Genomic DNA, 20,064 nt, shown 5'->3' with positions numbered 1-20,064 from the left:
AAATTTTGCTAGAGAGGTGATCATGGCTCCACTCCCCAGTCTCGTTCCCAATGACACCGCGTGTCCCAGTACGCTCCAGATTGCCACAGCCACCTGCAGTGGACACCGGGGTGCCACCATCCCTCCTGGAGCTCACTTGCATACTACTCAAGAACCCAGGCAGTGCCCAGCCAGTCAAACACATACCATGGAATAACTCATCCTGTTACCTTATTCCATATACAACTTGTGCCACCACATTTCACACACAGAGTAAGAGCCAGGAAAAGAAAGTGTTGGTTTCAGACTTCCTAGGTGGGTCATATATTTCAACAAACATTGTGACAAAATTGTCAAATGCCAATGGACCTAAAAGCCAGGCAGAAAGTGAATATTTCTGCCTGCTTGGCCAAGGACATCTCAGCTTCTAAATTGTAAAAATGAACACACTAGAGAGTCAGTTGTGTTTATAAGAACAGTAAAAAACCCAAACCAAACTAAAACAACAACAACAAAAAAAAAACACATAACCTTCCCCCCCTCCCCGAACCAATCCTGAAGAACTTGGGAAAGAAAGGAGCTCTGCTGGGAAGCAGATTCCACAGGAATTATTTTGAATTTCCTCAGCCAACTGGAGCTGGGGGAAGGTTGATTTTCCACTGCCCTGCACCTTGTAGAATCATTTACACTTCTCAAGCGGATGTAAAAATGTTACAGACACTAACAGCACCATTTAACACCCACTTTGCAGAGGTGTTAATGTCTAAACAAAGTATAAGGTCATAGAGAGTAGGCATAGAGACATTCAACTAAGAGCGACTGCTGAGGAAGCACAGGCTCCTCTCCTCCAGGTCACTAACAGCCGGGGTGCTTCCCACTGCTTCTCCAAAGAGGAGCCTTTATGTGGGGAAGCTCTGGCATGGTTACCAAAAAACTGTTCGTAGGAAATTACCTTTTGGTGGGTGTCGTGTCCTGGAGAGCTATGTCCCTGTGACCTCCTCTCATGCAGAGAAGCACCCCTGAGATGACCTGCAGCGCTCTGTCTGCTGCAGCCCAGCCAGCCAAGGCCTCCATCCCCACAGGGTGCCACCATGCTGCTGTGCTCTGCTGAAATGAGAGCAGGGGAGGGAGGTTATGGCAGGCATGACTGACCCAACATGGAGCCTCTTAGCCCAAAGCCTGACAGGTGCACCTGAGCAAGATGTGGCACTGGATCAGCCCAAGGAGCTCAGCTCGTGCCAAGTGCTGGACTGGCCAAGCCATGACCTGGTGAAGTGCTGGTTTGCCAGCTGGAAACCAGAGATCTGGCTGCCGCCTCACCTCAGTGACCTCTGGATGTTTCTGCCTGCCCCGCCATGCTGTGGCATTCTCTGAAGGAATAGGGCAGCCTTTCGGGTGCTGAGCCCTGAGGGAGGCTCCCCCAGGGCAGCTGTGCAGTGCAGCCATGCTGGACGCAGCTCCCTCAGGGGAGAGCGGGTCGCTGAGGGGCAGAGAGTGCCGGCTGCAAAAGTGGCGGGAAAACCCAAGAGGCGCTGGCCCTCGTTTGGGAAATGGGCCTCACCTGGAGGACGCAGAAATGACCCAGCTCAGGGGCACTGCAGCCTGGCCTGGCTGCCTCAGGGGCTCCCTCATACTGGAGACTAAAGTTTAGCATTTACCACCAAATATCCAATAATTTCTCTTTCCCCAACCCAACTGGCATTCTCTCTCACCCCTGTGGCGTGTGGTGCAACCCGTGCATCCCGCCGCCTGCCCGGCCCCTCAGAGCAGGCATGGAGGTGAGGCAGCTAGCAGCCACCAGCCTCTGCCCTCACACTGGGACTTCACAGGCTTGAAGCCTTCTCGCTCAGCCACAACTATCAGGAGGCTGCTGGAGACCAGTCTGGATTTTTTCCTCTTTTCTCTTTTAAATTAATACTCCTGATACAAAAGATCTAATCAGGTATTGTTGTTAGATTTTGATCAAGTGAGGCTGCTGAGTGCCAGCAGCAGGTGGCCTCCAGAGATCAAAAGCAACCAGCTCCCTCAGCCGTCAGACCCCAGGAGCCTGTCCTCTCCCCAAAACCTGGCCGATGGCACCACAGTTTTGGCCTGTCTCTGGAGTCCCTCTCCCCCTGTCCCTCTGCTCCCAGCTGGCACAGGGACATCACCCACTTTTCCATGCCTGCTCAGGAGGGCTGGATTGGCCCTTGGGCATGACAGGAGTTTTCTGCTTCTCACATCAGTGTGTTCCCTTCTCACAAGCTGCTTTCTCCCTCAGCAGCAGTCACACATTTTTCTGGACGCTTTGTCCTTCGCAGCCTCCTCCTGGTGCCCCAGCACCTGCGTGCACAGCTCCTCTGTGGCTGCTGCAGCTCCCAGCAGTCTTCCCACCCCCATTCCCACTCCCTGTTTCACTGTCTGCAGCTTAGGGGCCAAGGCAGGTTGCAGAAAGGGGGCAGGTCTGCACCCGGTACCTTGCCAGAGTAGGGGAAAGCTCCTGGTCTCCTCGATTGGCTTCTCTGGGGCTTGGGGAGGTCAACAGAGCTTCTCATGAGCCCTTACTATAGGCTGCATGTGGTCCAGGAGATACACATGACAGAAGTGAAAGCTGAGGGAGAAGGTTTATGGGGAATTTTGTCTTTTTGTTTTAACACATAAAATTAATTTCCTCCTGGCCTGGGCTGATGTCCTGCCAGCTGCAGTCAGGAAACCTCTCCCCTGGCACCACTCTTTCTATTCCTCCACACAAAGCTGGTTTGGGGGCAAGGGCATTTGGGTCCAGGAGGGATGTGGGCATCAGCCCTGGCTTTGCTGCCCACCAGCTGCAGCTGTGGCCCAGTCTGCAGCTTCTCAGTACCTCTGTGTTTTATCAACTCTTTAGTGATTCCAAATCCCTCCATGAAACTCACTGTGTATACACCAAGAACAGCATTGATAAATGCTATCCTCTAAAATAAAATCAATGGAGGTTCCTGCTCCTGCTCTCTTTGCATGTTTTCATGAGGGTTAGAGAGTGTAGAGCCAGCTGAGAACAGGGGAAGGAGAGCACAACATTAACAGGAACAAAAGGCAACAGGAGAATTCTCATTGTACCTACTAATATATTTCCCAAAGCACATCATGAAAGAAAAGATTGAGACAGAAAGAGAGAAGGGGACAAAGGAAGATGAAAATATGCCACAGGCAGGGAGAACACTAAAACCACCACCCACCCCAGTGCCAAAAATCTCAATTAAAAGGTGACAGGTATGTAATTTTGTTTTAAAGGCAAAACCGCACCATAAAAGAGATGTTGGCACATTTAGAAAATAAATGCCAAATGTGTTCAGTCTTGCTTTTGAGCAGTGTTTCTTTTCAGTTGTCTTTTGTTTTTGTAAATTTTATTTAGTTTCCTGCTGTTCCTTTGCCAGCTTTGTCAGCGCTGGCTGTAGATCTGAAAGATGTTGGCCCATCTCTCCTCTAATGGCTGCCTGACTTCTCTGCTTTGCTCAGGGCAGGTTACTTGTTCCCAAGGAAGACAAAACGCTGTGTGCTTTAATTGCTTCGCAGCCACTCTGGCACCAGCTAAGGTCACTGTGAGTGACTGCAGCAGAGAAACACAGTAATTCCAGCCAGTGTTATTGTGACGATTTTTAAAACTCAAAAGGAGAGAGACCCAAGATGGAGGACTGCAGGCACCTTTCCACTTTTAAATAAACTTAGAGCAAATACAAGTGTAAAACTCGACCATTGCTTTTTATGGTCTTGTCTCCTTTTAATTTAAACCTCTTCTGTTTAAGAAACAATGGCACATAGGAAGTGTTTCTGCAGTGGCAAAGAAAGCGAATACACAGATTTCAAATGGGGAAAAATTTGAATTTACCCCAATTTTATGCTTCCTGCTGCACTTGCCAATCCTCCCTTTTTGTTCCTTCTCTGGTTCTGGTGCTGCTCTCTCCAGCAGCAGTCAGACATGGCATGGGGAGTGAGGTGGATGTTGGAAGTAATCCTGGAAAGTCTTTAGAAATAAGCTAGGACACAGGACTTCATAAACTGTCCCATTGAAGCGTACAGACAACAATCTGACTTTTAAACTGACAGGATCTCTTTTCCTCTTTTAAATCTGGAGAAATCCCTGTAAAACCTTGGTTTTGTCCTGTTCATTTCTAGTCATCCCTGTAGGATTTCCCTATGAAACATGGAGAATGGGACAAAAGGCTGGAGTTTGTTTAGGAGTAATTCACTCTGAACACCTATGCCAGGGGCTGGAGAGAGGATGAAGAGCTTAAAGAGGTTACAAAGCTCTTCAGCCATTATATGGGCCTTGGCAATGGGGTTATTGCTGAGGAAAGAGAGGCTGTGCCTCAGGAAAAGCATGCAGCTTGGGCTCCTGAGGCAGGGCAGCCCTTGGAAAGCACTTTCTGGATCATCTGCAACCTGCCTCGGATCCAGCTCCTGCAGAAGACAACCAAAAGATTCTCACTGGCTCAGTTCTGCATACAGATCCATACAAGCATGGATAGCACTTTTTTTGCCCATTAAAGGCAGCTTCTTCCATGAAGGGAGAGAAATTTGGTCTCAGTGCTATAAGCAGAACATTACTGTTCCTTTCTGGGTTCTTTATTTAACTACTTGCTTATTTGCTCTTGGAAACCTTTTTAAATTACAAAATGTGGTCTTAAAAAAATTAGAGGAGAGGTTATCTCAGTTACAGAATCTAGGCTACAAAACTTCAACAGAAAACAGAGTATTGCAAAATTGAGCACAGGAAGATCATTATCAATAGCACTGTTGTACAGGTCCTTTTCTTCCCCCACAGCACCTGTCCTGTCCCTTCCTCCTAAGGTGGAATTCCTCTGCAAGGACTGGGTTTTACATACCAATGGGAATAAAGCTTCTCTCTGGAAACAGGACTTTTAAAAAGAAACAGATCTTTTTCAGGCTTCGTGGAGAGCGTGATGGGCCCCTCTCCCATTTGTGGATATTCTGCAGAGATCTTTGAAAGGGGGTCTTTGAAATGAGCATCTTCCATCACAAACTGTTCACAGGTACCTATACCAAAATTTCTGTCTGCTCTTTGGAGAAATCTTATCCTAAGGATTTAGTTGAGGATGGAACTCATGGCATTAGATGCAACCAGGCATGACTTACAAATACCAACCTATTAAAGTAATTCATTCATTTCCTCCAACAAACGATGTGATTAAAATGTGCCTAGGGAATGTTATAAATATACAACTATGACTTGACTTTTCTTCCCAGGAATCTCTAGCTAATCCCTAGTAAATAACCCAGTTCAAAGCTGAAACCGTCAAGTGAAAATGAACAGCCAAATATTTTAAACTATTGCTTTTTATTATAATTACACCGGAGCACAAATAAATAAGCACTAAATTATTGTAAAATATTGTCAATGCACTAAAGAAAGCAGAATTGATCTTCAAACAACATCTTATTACTTCAGAAGTATCAAAGTACATTTAATTACATCTTACCTAAAAAAATCAAGTACAAAAATGAAAAGAAAATTAATATGTATTTATACTGTGTATATAGAAACGGCTAATAATATATGATTACATTTAGCCTCTAGCTACTCCTTACTCCTACACAATCTCAGGCACGTACCTGACAATTTCTAATGAAATATGAAAAAAAGCAACATGACATTCAGTTTCAAGATATTGGTAAAGGTATTACATTGGAATGAACACAGAATGATTTCATTTTATTTAAAAACCCTGTTATTTAAAAACATAGTGCCATTGTCCACTTAAAAATAAACAACCCAAACTGAAAAACCCCATACCATTTTATACCATTTGCTTTAATTTGTCAAAAGGAGCAATAAAGTAGACATACATTGGCTAATATACGTAAACACATTTTTAGTGCAAGAATAACAAGACCTGTGACTTTACTGTGCTTTCTTGAAATCACAGTGCACTTTACACAAATTGCTACACTATAATGTTTAACTTCAAGAGTTTAAAGCAAAATAAGTGCATACCAAACAATTTCATATATACAGTCTTCGTAAGTGTGTGTATATATGTGATCTGTATGTATATACAGAGTGCATATTTATACAGACTACAGCTTTAATGACTGTGTGTAACTAAGCACTTGTCATTCACCCTGTGACACAGAAACTGCTGAGACAATAGGTGACATAGAAAATGTTTAACAGCATTTTGATGGCACACTCTCGGCAGTACAATGCACCTTTTACTCAAGCATTGGGGTGGGCCAGCAGTCATGGGACAGGACAGTTTATCTTGCTCTGGCTCTGCCTGTGACCTTTGGAAACTACTCCACCTGAGCCTCACTTCCCTCCTTTGTAAAATGATTCTTGCAACTGTGAGGTTTAGTTCACATTTCTAAAGTGCTTTGAAGGTAAGTGCTAAGTTATATTTTACTTTTTCATGTACTGTCGCACTTTAAAATGAAAAGCCATTGTTTCCATGGGATACAATGGAGGTCTGGAAGCACATGAACAGTTATTTAGGAAGGACAACATAAACAGTGTTGAGCGTTACAAGCGAAACAAGGAGTGGTTTTATGGTGGGCAAAATGTACAAGCAAGTTTGCTTAGGACAAGAATGCTTCGATTCCCTGATCATTATTCCTATTATATATCGATATGGAAAGGACACAGTACGAACAAACACTATTAAACATGTAACTGTTTACATTAACATTTGCCTTCCCCCAGAGGGCCTGGCACTGCAGCCCCCGTGCGTACCCACAGGTCTGGACTGCAAAATTGATGCTTCAGTAGGACGGGTTTTAAAGTAATCGCTCTAGGAAGAGACCAATGCAGAGATGGAGTATCAAGACTGACTGAACACCGGCTTCCGTTTTGTCACCAGAGACTTTAGTGCAGCTGGGAGAAAGGGTTGAGCTGAATATTTCACACATGGTTATGAAAAATACTTCTCTTGCCACATAACAAGGAAGACAAAGCATAAACACTTTCTGAATAATGAACCTGTTATCTCAACAAATTTCTCACGACCAACAAGTCGTCTTCTTTCCAGCAGATTCTGGAACTTTGCGAAATCTCTGGAGTTTTTCTTCTGCCATTTTCTTTCTTTAAAAAAAAAAGAGAATAAGCAGAATATACAGTTGGTGTCTTTTGGATGTAACATGTATTCAAAGATTCCTTCACAGCCTCTGGCTTTTTTCATGTCTTCTGCATTTTGGCTGTGAGGGGCTCTTTAATTCTGCATTTCAATTGCCTACCCATTCCAGCCACTGTATATTCATAGCACACACCAATATTTAATGTATGTGGGTATACGTATGCACACAGCTATGAGTATATATAGAGATACATGCATATATACAAGTATATGTGTGTACAAATATGCATATATACATATACAATAATGCTACTATACATACACACATATAAACACACACTTTATCTTTTACAGAAATCTCAGTTTGGACATCAAAATATACATTAGTTAATTAGTTATAAAATATTTAAAAACTTTATTTCAGAGGCTGAAAAGAAACTACTACTGATAAAGCATTACCCAAACTCAAACTTTAGCAATATAGATTACAAAAACCTTCTAAAATTTGTTATTTTTGGTTTTTTTTGATCAGCAATTACAGCTGTAGCAATGCTGTCAATATAATTTCAAAGAAAAGCCAATACAGCAAGAAGTTTCAAACAACACACCTTTTCTTCTCGGCGAATATAATACTAAAATGATTGTTTTAAAGAGGGACTTTTGTGCTACCAAACTTTAAACGCATAGATAGAAATTTAAATATACAAAATATATGCCATAGATCTTTCCCCCCCCTACTCCACAGCAGTACAAGTTTCCCTCGCTCTTAACAGATCCTTTTGGAAGATATTTCACCACATGGATTTCACCCTCATAATCAGTATAAGCCATCTCTTTCTCCCGTTAAAACCAGGAGGTTATAATTCTTTGGTCATGACATAATATTCTGTTAAAATGGGTGTAATACATTACAGGATTGCAAGCCAATTACAAAAGCAGCCAGGAAGAAGAAAACGGCATACCCAGGAGAATTTATGGGCCTCCACTTCAAAACCATGTGAAATCAAGAGGGATTTCCCTACTGGCTTTCAAGGGGCCTGAATTCCATCCTTTATAAATAACACAGGGAAATCTGACACAGCGTAAGGTAAGGATGGGTTGCTGGGTTTAAAAATAATGAACACGTAAACAGATTTTGTTACCTTTATTTTCTGGACCAAAGACAAATGTGGACAGGAACCGTGGCTGCAGCGCCACTGCCTTAACCTGCTAAGTGACTGGGTCTCTCCATCACGGGCTGTACAATGCTTAGTCACAGTGAACCATGGTCTCTGCTAGTCAGCTGAATATAATGAAGTAAGAGTTTCTGTTGCAGGCTTTTCTGCAGAAAATTTAGTTTTCCGGCCAAATAATTTTAGTAACGGATGCATATAAAACCAGGGGCAATATATCTGATTAACTTTATAGGAAAGCTGATGCAGAACAATTCATATTTTAAATGCAATTCAGGCATCCGCATTAAGCACTTTTATTTGCATTGCTTGCAGTTTTGCTGTTTCCCACCAGAACTCTCTCCTTTGTCCAGCCCTCCCCTCCCCAAAGATAAATACCTCCAACAAGTACAACTCTAGGAAACTTCTACAGCCCTAGCACGGCACCGAGTTGTTTTGTACATTGTCCTCTTCAACAAAATGTACAACCACATGCTTTTGTACAGAGGCCACATCTAGGCAGGTAAGAGAAATAAAATGGTGGTGGTGGTTGTGGCGGGGTAACATTAGAATACCACATAGAAAATAGGTAATAAAACAGTGTAACAGTAACATTATATAGTAAAATTCTTCATAAATTTTTGAATTTATATATATATATATATATATATATTTAAACAGTGTATTAGTTTGGGTGTTTTCAATATATTGGCGAAATATTTACATTTTGATATCTTCTGGATCCAAAAAAATCCTGGATAAATATGTATGCCTTAATCCAGTTGGAAACTTAAATCTCTCTCTTGATTGACAGGTGAGCACTTATTGGTGTGTTTTTTCCTAGGAAGATCACCACCTGCAGGTAAGTCTTAGGTTAGAGCCTTTGCCTTATTAAAAAAGCAGGCTACCTGTGCACGATGCAACACAGTGGAGAGGGCATCCTCCACACGCCTGTCAAATTGCAGTGTCCCAGAAAACAGTTTGTTGTTTGGAATAAGGAGGAGGGCTGTATTTCTTGGTCCCAGTATTCTTTTTCCAACTCGGCAAAATAGGCATGCTGTCCTGTTTGCAGAGTCCTTTTTCTGATTTCTGTCGAGCTTTTATTTCTTTGCAGAGGCAACGTTTTTTCTCAATCATATCCAGCATTGTATGGTCCCCTTGCAACCACTGCATACATGTCACCTATTGAGGGGGAGGGCGGGGAAAGAAAAGAAGGAAGAAGAAAAGAAGAAAAAAGGCATACAAATAACTATTTGGTCATTGATTTAATATATTGTTTCTTTGTAACATTAACATTAGTCTTATTTGAAACACTCCAGTTTCTTTGATGGACAAAAAATAACTATGCCAACAACAGAAACAAAGTTAGTCTTTACTTCTAACTACTACTTTAAGAAAAAAATAAGGGTAGTAAAAGGTCCTCTTTTTAACTTCTGTAGAGCACTGAAAGCTAACAAAGATAAATGTTTTCAGCAAACTAGCACTGGTTGGATTTTAAATGATGCACTAGATCTTAAAAAGGCACATGGATCTTAACAACATCCTTAAGTTGTGGAAATAAAAAGTTCTATCCACTGAAACCCGTGTTTTATATTGCTTTCCAAATCTAACCTGTCACATTAAAAGCACAGTGTTAACACTTGTGAGTATCAAGCTAAATATAACTCTGTGTTTAATTTTTTAAAAAATACTCTAATGAACTCCATGCGAAGTATATGAATTTACCTACCCTATTCTGTGATGGTATTTAATTAACTGGAAGACACCAAGAGTTTAAGAAACTCCATGCTTTCATGCATGTAGAATATTTGAAAACATGATCCTGATTCATAAAAGGAGGTTAGCATACGTTTAGCTGTAAGTACATGTCACAGCCCCTCTGAAGCCTGAGAATGTGGCTTCATTTGGGTTTAGTGGGGTGCTCATGACTGATGTGTGTCTTCAAAGGCTTTTGATTGGAACCGAAATAGCTAATACTAAACTATCCTGAAAGGGCTTATTGTATTTGGATGACACACTGTATACCTGCAAATGAGAAAACTTCCTCTCAACATTTACTTTGCAAATTTGAAGTGATGTCTTGACTCTCCCACCATTTGTTTTCCACATTAGTCATAAACTGAGGATTTGTGTATAAGTAAACACATGCCATACATTCACAGGGGCTGTCCAAGTACATCTCTGATCTTGTCATGAAAATGCATATGTACAGTAATACTTTGGCAGCGTTTTACGATTCATGAAGGAAATGTATGTTTATTATTAAGAGTATTTGAGTACATTTAATAATGCATATGCCTTTCATTCACAAAACTTAGAATGCCAAGTATGGGCATATACCAGGTTCCTAGAACTGGGGACTGGTCTTAGAAACCAGTATAGAAACTTCCATTGATCTTGGTAGTTTTGGTGGTCAACTTGAAGCGTATTTAGCATTTATTGATAAATAGATAAAATATTCAGATGTTTCACAGCAGTAAACAAAGCAAAAGGAATAAACATCAGCAAGCCTCAGAAAAAGTAATGTGATGTACTCAAACAGAAAAATAAAGACAATACAGTTTTTAAGAGGTGACACAGGATAAAAGAATTTCAGATAGAATTGCCTTTCTTTATACTGAAACAAAACTGTGCTTACCTTATCTATTAGATAGTACTTTGAGTAGAACAAGTTTAAACCACAACATGAATTTTGTTCTTGAATACTCTTGTGAATTTAGTATTACACAGGTAACATATCTGCAAAGTGTCCTTCCAAACGGCTCAGATAAAAGTCTTCTGGAAGCCTGTTGTGCCTGCTCTTCCTAATCAAATACTTATTTTTCATTTAAGGAAAAGTCTAACATTTACTGTGGTGCAGGCAGGTATGAGGCATGTCACCTGATACGACTGTGAGACTTTCTCTCTTGTGTGTGCAGCCCTGGTCCAAAACTCACTGAACGAAACGGAGATACTCCTCCCTGCCCCCTGGCTCAACTTCACAGGTCTTTGGATGAGGCTGTACCTGAAGCAGATTTTCTGCAACTTATACTCATCAGTGACGCATTAGTACTTACACAGCAGTGTCTTCATTTTGGCTGAGTCCTCCTACGTGGGGTAGGACAGGGACACAGTCTTCACACAATTCATTACACAAAATATTCACAACACACAGCTGCACACCAGCTTTTGGGCTGGATTTGATGACAAGAGTGTTTGAGTGTGGGTTTCCTCTTCTAGGCATTGGGAAATACCTTGTCTTTTATAGCCCATCATGTAAGTAAACAGAGCATGTGCCAATATCAAATCCTTACAGTATGCTGTGTGCTCCAGTCACCATGCATCACAAGGACCATCTGCACCATGTACGACAGACACTGTGAGGGTGTTACATCCACGTCACCTCCACTCTAGCCACTGTACTACACACAGTACCGTTGCCAACACAGTGTCTCCTGGTAGCTAATCTTCTTCATGGAATCCAAGGGGACTGAAGCAGGATTTTGACATGCTAAGCTCTAAAAAATCAGTTGCAGCTTCCCAAAGATAGAAATGGTGTTGCAAAATGTATCAGTTACACAGACACTCTGCCACCCCCTGCAAAACAGCCCTTAAAATAAACCCAAGTGTAGGCAGCTCCAAAATCTTTTTTTATACTGGCCACCATATTGTGTTGCAGTTAGTGAATCATTTATTATGAAGAATATGAGTTCTTCCACTTTCCCAGACACAGATTTTCAAAACTACTTGTGATTTTTTTAATGTTATTTTTGTTTTAAGGCTGAGTCCTTCACATCGGCATCTTCTTAGAAGTATCATCCACATGGTACATTCCTCTCCTGTAACTGCATTCAGGTAATGGTATGTGCAGCATGAACGTGCAGAACTGGTATGTGCAAAGTCATTTGCTAAAATAGTCTAAGTGAACACATATGATGTTGAAAGGCTTGGGGGAAAATGCTTTAAAGTGAGAACAAATGTTAGGGTTTTATTTGATAGTTTTTTCATAGTTATAGTGTTAACGTGCAACAAAATAAAAATGTACTGAACAAGGGTGCATGCCTCTTGAAGTTGCAAGACAGACCTAAGAGGAAGTTACCACTCCATAGATCAATGAACTTCAGATATGGCAATAACCATGTTGCTAATACAAAATCCTAAAGAGTGTTAACTAAATTTTCAGTGTGTCCTAGACACATTACAGACATTAAAGCTCACAAGCCAGCACTCAAGCCAGCTGTTTAATTGCAGCAGTAACCCTCAATGATTTCAGCAGGGCTACTGAGGTGTTTAAAGCTAACGTGTTTAATACTGTGGACTAATCCTTCCTGTGACTGGTGCTCACACTTAGTTCCAGTACTAATTTTTTTCATACCCTCCCTCCTTTCTGGCTTCAGCCTGCTCCTCTGGTCATGTACCAGGTTGGCAACATCACTGCTGTATCATAAGAAGGGATTTGTTCAGTATGAGAGGCACAGAAAATAATGATGTTACAACTTAATATATGGAAAAAAGTAGTGATCACAACATTATATAGCTATAATGTACACATTATACAGTTTTATATGGCTCTCCTATTCCTGAAAGACCCCATAGCGTGTAAGGAACAGTACACGTACTGCAGCATGTCAGAGCTTGGCTGCAGGTGTAGATGGAGGCAGACAGGCACAAAAAGCATCAGCACTGGAAGTAACAGCCAATGAGACACAGCACGTGAGAAGCAAAGTTGGTTTTGACCACAGCCTTGGCCCAAAGCCTGTTCTTACTGAAAAGGGAAGAAAGCAGCTAATATTGGAATTGTGAGGCGGGATCTCCTGGAAACTCCAGGATATGTATCAGGTACTAGGTCACATAATTGCCTTTGAATTATGGAATTTGCTGATTGTAAACTAATTTTTGTTTCAATGGAATTTTTACTCAGTAAATTATCTGGGGTCTAAGATACTATTTTTTTTTTCAAAATCAAGCAGAGCAGGAGAGTAAAGGAAAACATCTGCTGAAGTCCTAGAAGCTTGCACATTCACCTAGGAAGTGTTGGAGGCAGGCTGAAATCCTTGCTCCTAAGCAGCCAGCAAAAGCTGCAGGATAACTTGCTGTGTAGGAACCATACACAAATGTAGAGTGGTTGGATAAATCCTCTCACCTGAACATGACTGAGCGCAGATATAAATGGGGATGTCTCATGAGTTCCTGTTAAACACACTAACCTTTTGATTATTCATTATTCTCTGGGTTTTTTTCAAAAATCTTCTTTAAAGCAAATGCTTCTTCTGAACTTGAACATCAACGACAAAGAGCAAGAAAATTCTTCCACTATACAAAACTGAATTATTCTATACAGTTTTAATCACCAGCTTTCCTGAAGGCCTTAGGAGAAACCACTCTATGTTGCCACCTTACTTTTACTATCTGGCCTTATTTTTCTGATACTTTTATTCCCAAAACATAGAAAATTAATTTTATTAAGGTCTGTTACATACTCTCAGGTACTATGTTGGCAGTGCCGCAGAACAAGAAGTAACAAAGCCATCTTACAACTGAGAAAAAGCAACTTTACACATCCTCAAAACAATGCAAAATGTTTTGTCCAAGAAAACCTAAGTAGAAAAAGAACTTTTCTTTTGAGTGTTCTAATGCTTTATAAAGATCTGAGAAACAAACTAGACAAACTAGTTCCCTTATCTGCAAAGCACAACCGGCATGTTTTGGTCTGTAGGTGCCTCCATGAGCAATGGGCCTGTCTTCATTTCTTCTTCCCTCACAGGACTGAAATTTTGAATTATTCCAGAAAGATAAGTAGGAGTCCCAATAGTTTACAAATAAAAATATTGCTTAAATTGGATTACCTGAGCTAGATCTCAGAACTGTCTTGGAGCAGAGGTTTGATGGGCAGAACATCTACAATTCAGTTGCTCTTAGAGGACAGGGCCTGGAGCCAGAGGTCAGTACATGCCATAGCTCTCTGCCACATCAGAATTTACTGAGCAAAGCTCATAATCCCATGGAAAACTCAAAACAGGCTTTGGGGAACAGACAATGGCTCACACTGCCAGGAACTCCCTGGTGTCACAGCAGACTATTTCTTTTTCTATTGCCCTGGCATGGGCTCTGCCCTGGCCCCAGGCACCACCACTGCTGCCCACAGAATGATGCTGGGCAGCTTCAGCCCACGCTGTGTCATGGCAGCCTGCACCAGCAGATTCACAAGAGTGCTCAGAATATGGGTGTTTAAAGCAAGAAAAAGAAATCTAAATGAGCAGAGTTCTTTCCCTGATCTTAACTAAGCAGGGTAATTTGGTTTGGCAAAGAGAGTTATAGTTACAGATGTAAAAAGAAGAAATTATTCTCCAATATTACAATTAAGCAACTGCTGATGGATACAACTTTGCACACCTGCTAGCTCTGGTCACCAAGTGCAGCAAACATCTTGTATTTTTTGTTGGTGACTATTCACAATATGAGATAAGACTTTCTGGCCCTTCAGGAACTGAACTTTCACCATAAGGAGCACCAGGCAATCATCAGTACAGGGCACAAGCAGGTCTGTATAAGTTACTGAACACATGTACGCTACTGAAAAAAATATGGTGATACCTCCAAGTTATATACAAACCAAGTGATCCCGTGTAGCATAGCCTTTCCAAATGAAAAACAGGAGCGGGTGAAAAGAAAAATCTGGGAGCAGGACTGAAAATATAGAGGGGAAAAATCCTCAGCACCAGGCTTGGGACTCTTAGGTGCGATAAGTTTTACTTGCTTGCGTGTGACATAAATAGCTACATAAATACATAGATAGATAATGCTCTCAGTAAAAAGACTTACATGCTACGCAAGTCCCACTCACATCCCCTTGTCTCAAATCGAGCCCCACATAACTTAATTGCGAGCCACTGCATACCAGGCAGGCAGGCACCCTGCACCCCTGCCTGCACCGGCACGAGAGAAGAGTAAGTGCCGGGAGCAATTCTGCTCCTCCAAAGTCAGGCCACAGGGGTGAAGTGTAGGTAGGATAAAGTCGTGCTAATTCCTGGTGCTGACAGGCATTTCAGGAAACAGCACTGAAAGGTGTGCTATAAATTTTCACACAAGTGCCCATGAAAATATGTGCTGCTAAAAATGCCATGGGGAAGAAGAAATATTTAAATATTATAGGTAGCTCGAAGTTAGGAAATACTGTCAATTTTCATTCATTTTTGAGGAAACTTTTCTAACATTTGAATTGACTGTCCAATATTTCATGCTCTGAACACTTCTATGAGTGGGTTGGGTTTTTGTGTGCTGTATGAACTTTTAATGACCTAAAAAAATATTTTCCACTGTAGTTTACATGAAGGCTTTAGACAACACCATGTCCCCATGTCCTGTTAGCTGTTTAACCTGATGACATCTTGGCTGGTAAGTTCTTGGTTTGCCTATTTTTCATGTTGCTAGTTTGTTTGAGGCAAAGTCAGAAGCTCTGGGCAGTAAGAGAGCCCCATGATTCAGTGCTGCTTCCATAATTTTTCCTAATACTATAGGTTCCCACTTACTGTGCTGAAATTGCAGAGGTTATGGGGCTGAGGAAGGTGCTGTTCTCTTCTGGCCCTTGTGAGTGCCTCCCTCTCCTGCTGGGTGGGCAGAGGGGCTGAATCTTCATTTACAGGAAGGATGGGGAGAACCACATCACGGGTACGTGACCATGAATGTCACGTACAAATACCCTTTTCTTTGTGACAACTGTGTATCAACAGTTAAAGCGAAAGCTCAATACCTGATGTGAGGCTACAACAAAGGGATCTTAAACCAATGCATAATACAATGAAATAAAAAATATCAGCAGCATTTGGAGGAGATTATTAAAAATGTCTCCTGGATCCAAACACAAAGCAATCTCTTAACAGTGCAATCTGTGTGCAGTGCTCACATCATTCAGCAGAGCCAAGCATGCTGGCTTGTTTTGGCAGGCTACAGTAAGTGAAGAAGAAAGGCTTTCTGAAAGCCACTTACCATCCTCTGGGAGGAAAAGGCACTCCCTCCCTCTTGCCTGTTCTCAGGCAGGAGCTTCCAAACTCTCTTTCCCACCGAAACTCTTGACGGCACTTTCCCTGGTGCAGATGGGTCCCAGACATCTGGCTGGGTAAGGTATTTCCACTCGGGAGGGTGTGAAATCCCACTCCTAGAAGGCAGTCATGTGCCACGGGTGCAAGTGGTGGAGGGCTATGTTAAGTAGCAACAGTTACTTCACGATCTGCTATCTGATACTCTTAGTTTGACGTGGAGGTCCTCTTAGCACACGTTCACAAAAAGGGAGTTGTCCAAGGCAGGAGTTCAGCCAGAATCAGGTTTCAGAAAATCTGAGTAGCAAGATCCTCACCCATTTGAAGCCAACAGGAATGTACCAGCTGACTTCATGGGTCCAAGAAATTACAGTTTGTTCAAACAAATAGTAAAGAGAACCCTCAAATGATTTAAAAAGCCTTCAGAAGAGCACTTGGAAAATTACGTCGGACAAGATTTCTTTTGCTAACCATTAGCTGTAGTCATTGCACTGCAGCTGAATGCTGTTACTTACAGTGGCTGTGAAAGTCAGTAAGTGAGGATAGAACTACAGGCTAGATCTGCAGTCACTTCTTTCTCTCTGACAGAGATACTCTGCAATAATATTGACATGAGAGACAGCGTAATATGGCCCAGGATAGTAATTTACACAGCTCTGTACTGCTAACTCATTCTCCTGTTACTGTTAAATTCAAAACAACAATTGATTATTAATAGAAGGTGATTAAAAGTAAGAGTGTGTTTAGGAACACGCAAGATGTGCAAGGTGAGCTGTGAAAGCAGACACTCTCCAAGCAATTCGTAGTGCATGGTAACGCTCCCCAGGGACACTGCATAACCTAACTGCAAATTCTTCTCTGAAAGTGTCTGAAGTGTTTTTTCTAGAAGGTGTCCTGCAATGCCAGCAGCCACATTAGAATGATCCCATGCATTCACATACTTGCATCACAAGCACAAGCGCACGCAAGGTGCTAAGTAGTACTACACAAACTACCCTTCCCAGCCTTTCACAAATTCTTCTTTTTAAGGGACACAAGTAACATCTCTGTTTTCCCTCTAAGCACTTGGGAAAGATTTCCCCCAGCACACAGTCTTAATTTTGACAAAACAGTTGGGTGGGAAGGAGCCCTTCGCAATTTTACCCGTATGTTTGACATTAAAAGAATTCACTGACAGCTATTTCAAGTTATGAAACTGTATATGCATCACATTTTAGGGCTATTGTATCATTTGAATTGCTGTGTTTAATGTTTTGATTTACATTACTCTAAATTTCTAAACTTCTGGAAATATGTTTTCTTACAAATGCTACTACTACAGAAAAAAAAAGAAAACTAAGGCCCCTGTAATCATGGTTCTACCTCTTAATTAATTATATGATGCACTATTGTAAGAACACTCTGGACACATATTTTTCAAACAGGACTCACTAAAAAACATTACATTGTCTTGCACTCAATGGGTTGACTAATCCACCACTTAAAAACAACTGAAAAGAATCTTTGGAACTCCAGGAATTCCTGAAGATTCAAGATTATCAGCAATTAATAATTATCCTCAAATTAAATTAGCAAATGGTTAGTAAACCTTCAGCACCTCTGATTCCAGACCTCCAGTTTCATGATTCATTGCTTCCAATTACTAAATGTCACAGTTACTTTATACAGAACCAGCCCTGCACATACTCCTATGCCTCAAGTTTTCCGGTAATCCTCAGATTACTGCTGAGGCTATCAATAAAACAAACTTTAAATGATAAATTCACTGTCCTGCTTTCCATTTTTATGCTGGCAATCAGTCTAGCTATAGATCTTCCTGACCTTGCATTATTATCTTATTTGGAAACATGTATTCTTCTCATCTAAGCTTTTTTTTTTAAACATCCAACAACTGTCTGGAATCTACTGTTTGATCTACTGTTAGTGAACACATCCTGTAAATGCTAGTATGTTTAAAATAAGAGCCTCTAAAGTAACTCATATTAGGGATACCGTGTAAAGTTGTCTCATGCAACTCATTTATGCAGTGGATCATCGCATAGTGCATTGCTATTGAGATTACTCATGAAAAATCAAAGCTTAATCTATGCCTTTGCTAAGCAATAAATGCAGAACTCAAGCAACCCACCATGATACATCCTGTCGCTCACTGTAAAATAAAAAGGAAAATTCAATATTGTATTAGGTCAATCACAGGAGGGACAAAAGGACAGACAGAATACTTTGCTAGAGTTCAGCGATACAGGGATCACCTGCTAACTGCATTTTGCAGTACAACACCTGCAGGGTAACACTCTAATATCCTAGATTTCCTTGAGAGATTACTAACCCTGTCTCACCACCTCTTCTTCTTGCTGGAGGTTGCTGCTCCATTGCATGTGTGCCTTAACTGCCCACGAACCAGACTTAAAACAGCAGGACATTTTGAGGCAGTGACCTCAATGACTGCTACAGCTAGCCCTGCCTATGACTGAGTAACCACATCGAAGTACAACACACCTGTAATTAGTGTGTCTCACTCTAAATCATGGTGATTTTGAAAAACTGCCAGATTCTAAATGTCAAACTGAGACAAACAGCCCATCACCCTTTGCATTAAGATGTGGCACGGAACAGTGAGAGCTGCTAGTGAGCAAGATCCTTTCCTCCTCCCGTTCCAACCCCTGCAGACTGCAAAAACTCTCATGTACGATGGTGCTGAAGGCAGCAGGGTGCATGCTTTAGGTACTGCTTCTGGTCAAGTAACAGAGGCCAGGAAGAACCCAGAAACTGAACATGGAAGAATGAAAAGGAGTGGAAACAAGACCAAGACTTGGGGAGAATCAAGAACTATGAGAAAGCCAACATTGAGGCTAATCCTAAATTTACAAAAATGTGACATGTGGGGACACCACAAATTCCTTTACTTTCCTCATTTTTTTGGACTTAATTTTTTCCAAGCTAAAAACACATACATCAGCTTCAGCACTCTTCTTATTGAAGACAGTACTAGGACTTAAGATTTAACCTTTATTGCTGTAACAGCTGAAGAACATCAGCACACCAGTTTGCCAGCAAAGCACCCGAGTCTTTGTATTTCTCTAGCATTTTCAAAAAAAATGGACATAAGAATAGTTTTGCAATTAAAAAAAAAAATCAAAATAATATATATGGAGGTAGAATTTTCAACAATTTCAACATTGAAAGGACTGGTGCCTTCAGTTCCTCTTGTTTTGTATTGGGTGGATGATCAAAATACACAAATATCTCAGTTACAGACTGTGGAGTTGTGTTACAGATGAGAAATTTTGAAATATGGTCTTACATTTGTCTTTTTTGATGGTGAAATTGAGGCAATGATCATTTTCTTAGATTAAATGCCATTTCTCAAGTATTGTACTGATTGTATGGAGGTGGAAATTTAAGAAAGCATGACTGAAAACAACACTGAGTGTACAAAGATGCTTATATTCTTCTAGGTGGTTGCATCTTCCTTTTTAAAGATGCATAAAAATATGATTAAAAGACAGAGATCTCCATTTACGATTATTTTCTGACTCCAATTTGAAAGGCTGTTAAAGAACATTTACTAGAGTTATAAAGCGTACTGAGAGTTTCTAAAGAATCCAGATATGTAAGAGCCTGCCTTAGTATGAGATGCCACATCTGCTCTATCCTTACAACAACATCATACCGTTTCATTTATATCAGGAACTGCTAAAAAATGTAGTACCCAAACCTAATACAGACATTGTTTCCTGACACACAGAATAGCTGAGGAACAAGCAAGAACCTAAGACTGGCATCCACATGCTTTAGAAAATGGGATTCATTGGGTGCAGCAGTTCCTTGTACCTTGTTTCTGTTTTTCTGTCTAAGAGGCAATCTCTGGAA

General features: G+C 41.1%; 1 protein-coding gene across 4 annotated transcripts in view; it reads right to left on the bottom strand.

Moving 5' to 3' along the window:
• Positions 1-5,276: 5,276 nt before the first annotated feature.
• Positions 5,277-20,064, bottom strand: part of NYAP2 (neuronal tyrosine-phosphorylated phosphoinositide-3-kinase adaptor 2) — a 147,103-nt gene continuing 132,315 nt past the window's right edge. For 3 of the 4 annotated variants that reach the window (XM_040613745.1, XM_040613742.1, XM_040613744.1), the window contains one exon: positions 5,277-9,358. In XM_040613745.1, coding sequence (XP_040469679.1) covers positions 9,131-9,358 — 228 coding nt within the window. In that variant the 3' untranslated portion in view covers positions 5,277-9,130. The remainder of the gene's footprint in view (positions 9,359-20,064) is intronic. The other variant, XM_040613743.1, reaches the window with a different exon arrangement.

The sequence above is a fragment of the Falco naumanni genome, chromosome 13, assembly GCF_017639655.2.
Source record: "Falco naumanni isolate bFalNau1 chromosome 13, bFalNau1.pat, whole genome shotgun sequence".
Classification (NCBI taxonomy): Eukaryota; Metazoa; Chordata; class Aves; order Falconiformes; family Falconidae; genus Falco; species Falco naumanni.
Note: the sequence above shows the minus strand (reverse complement) of the source record. Positions and strands in the feature narration are given on the sequence as shown.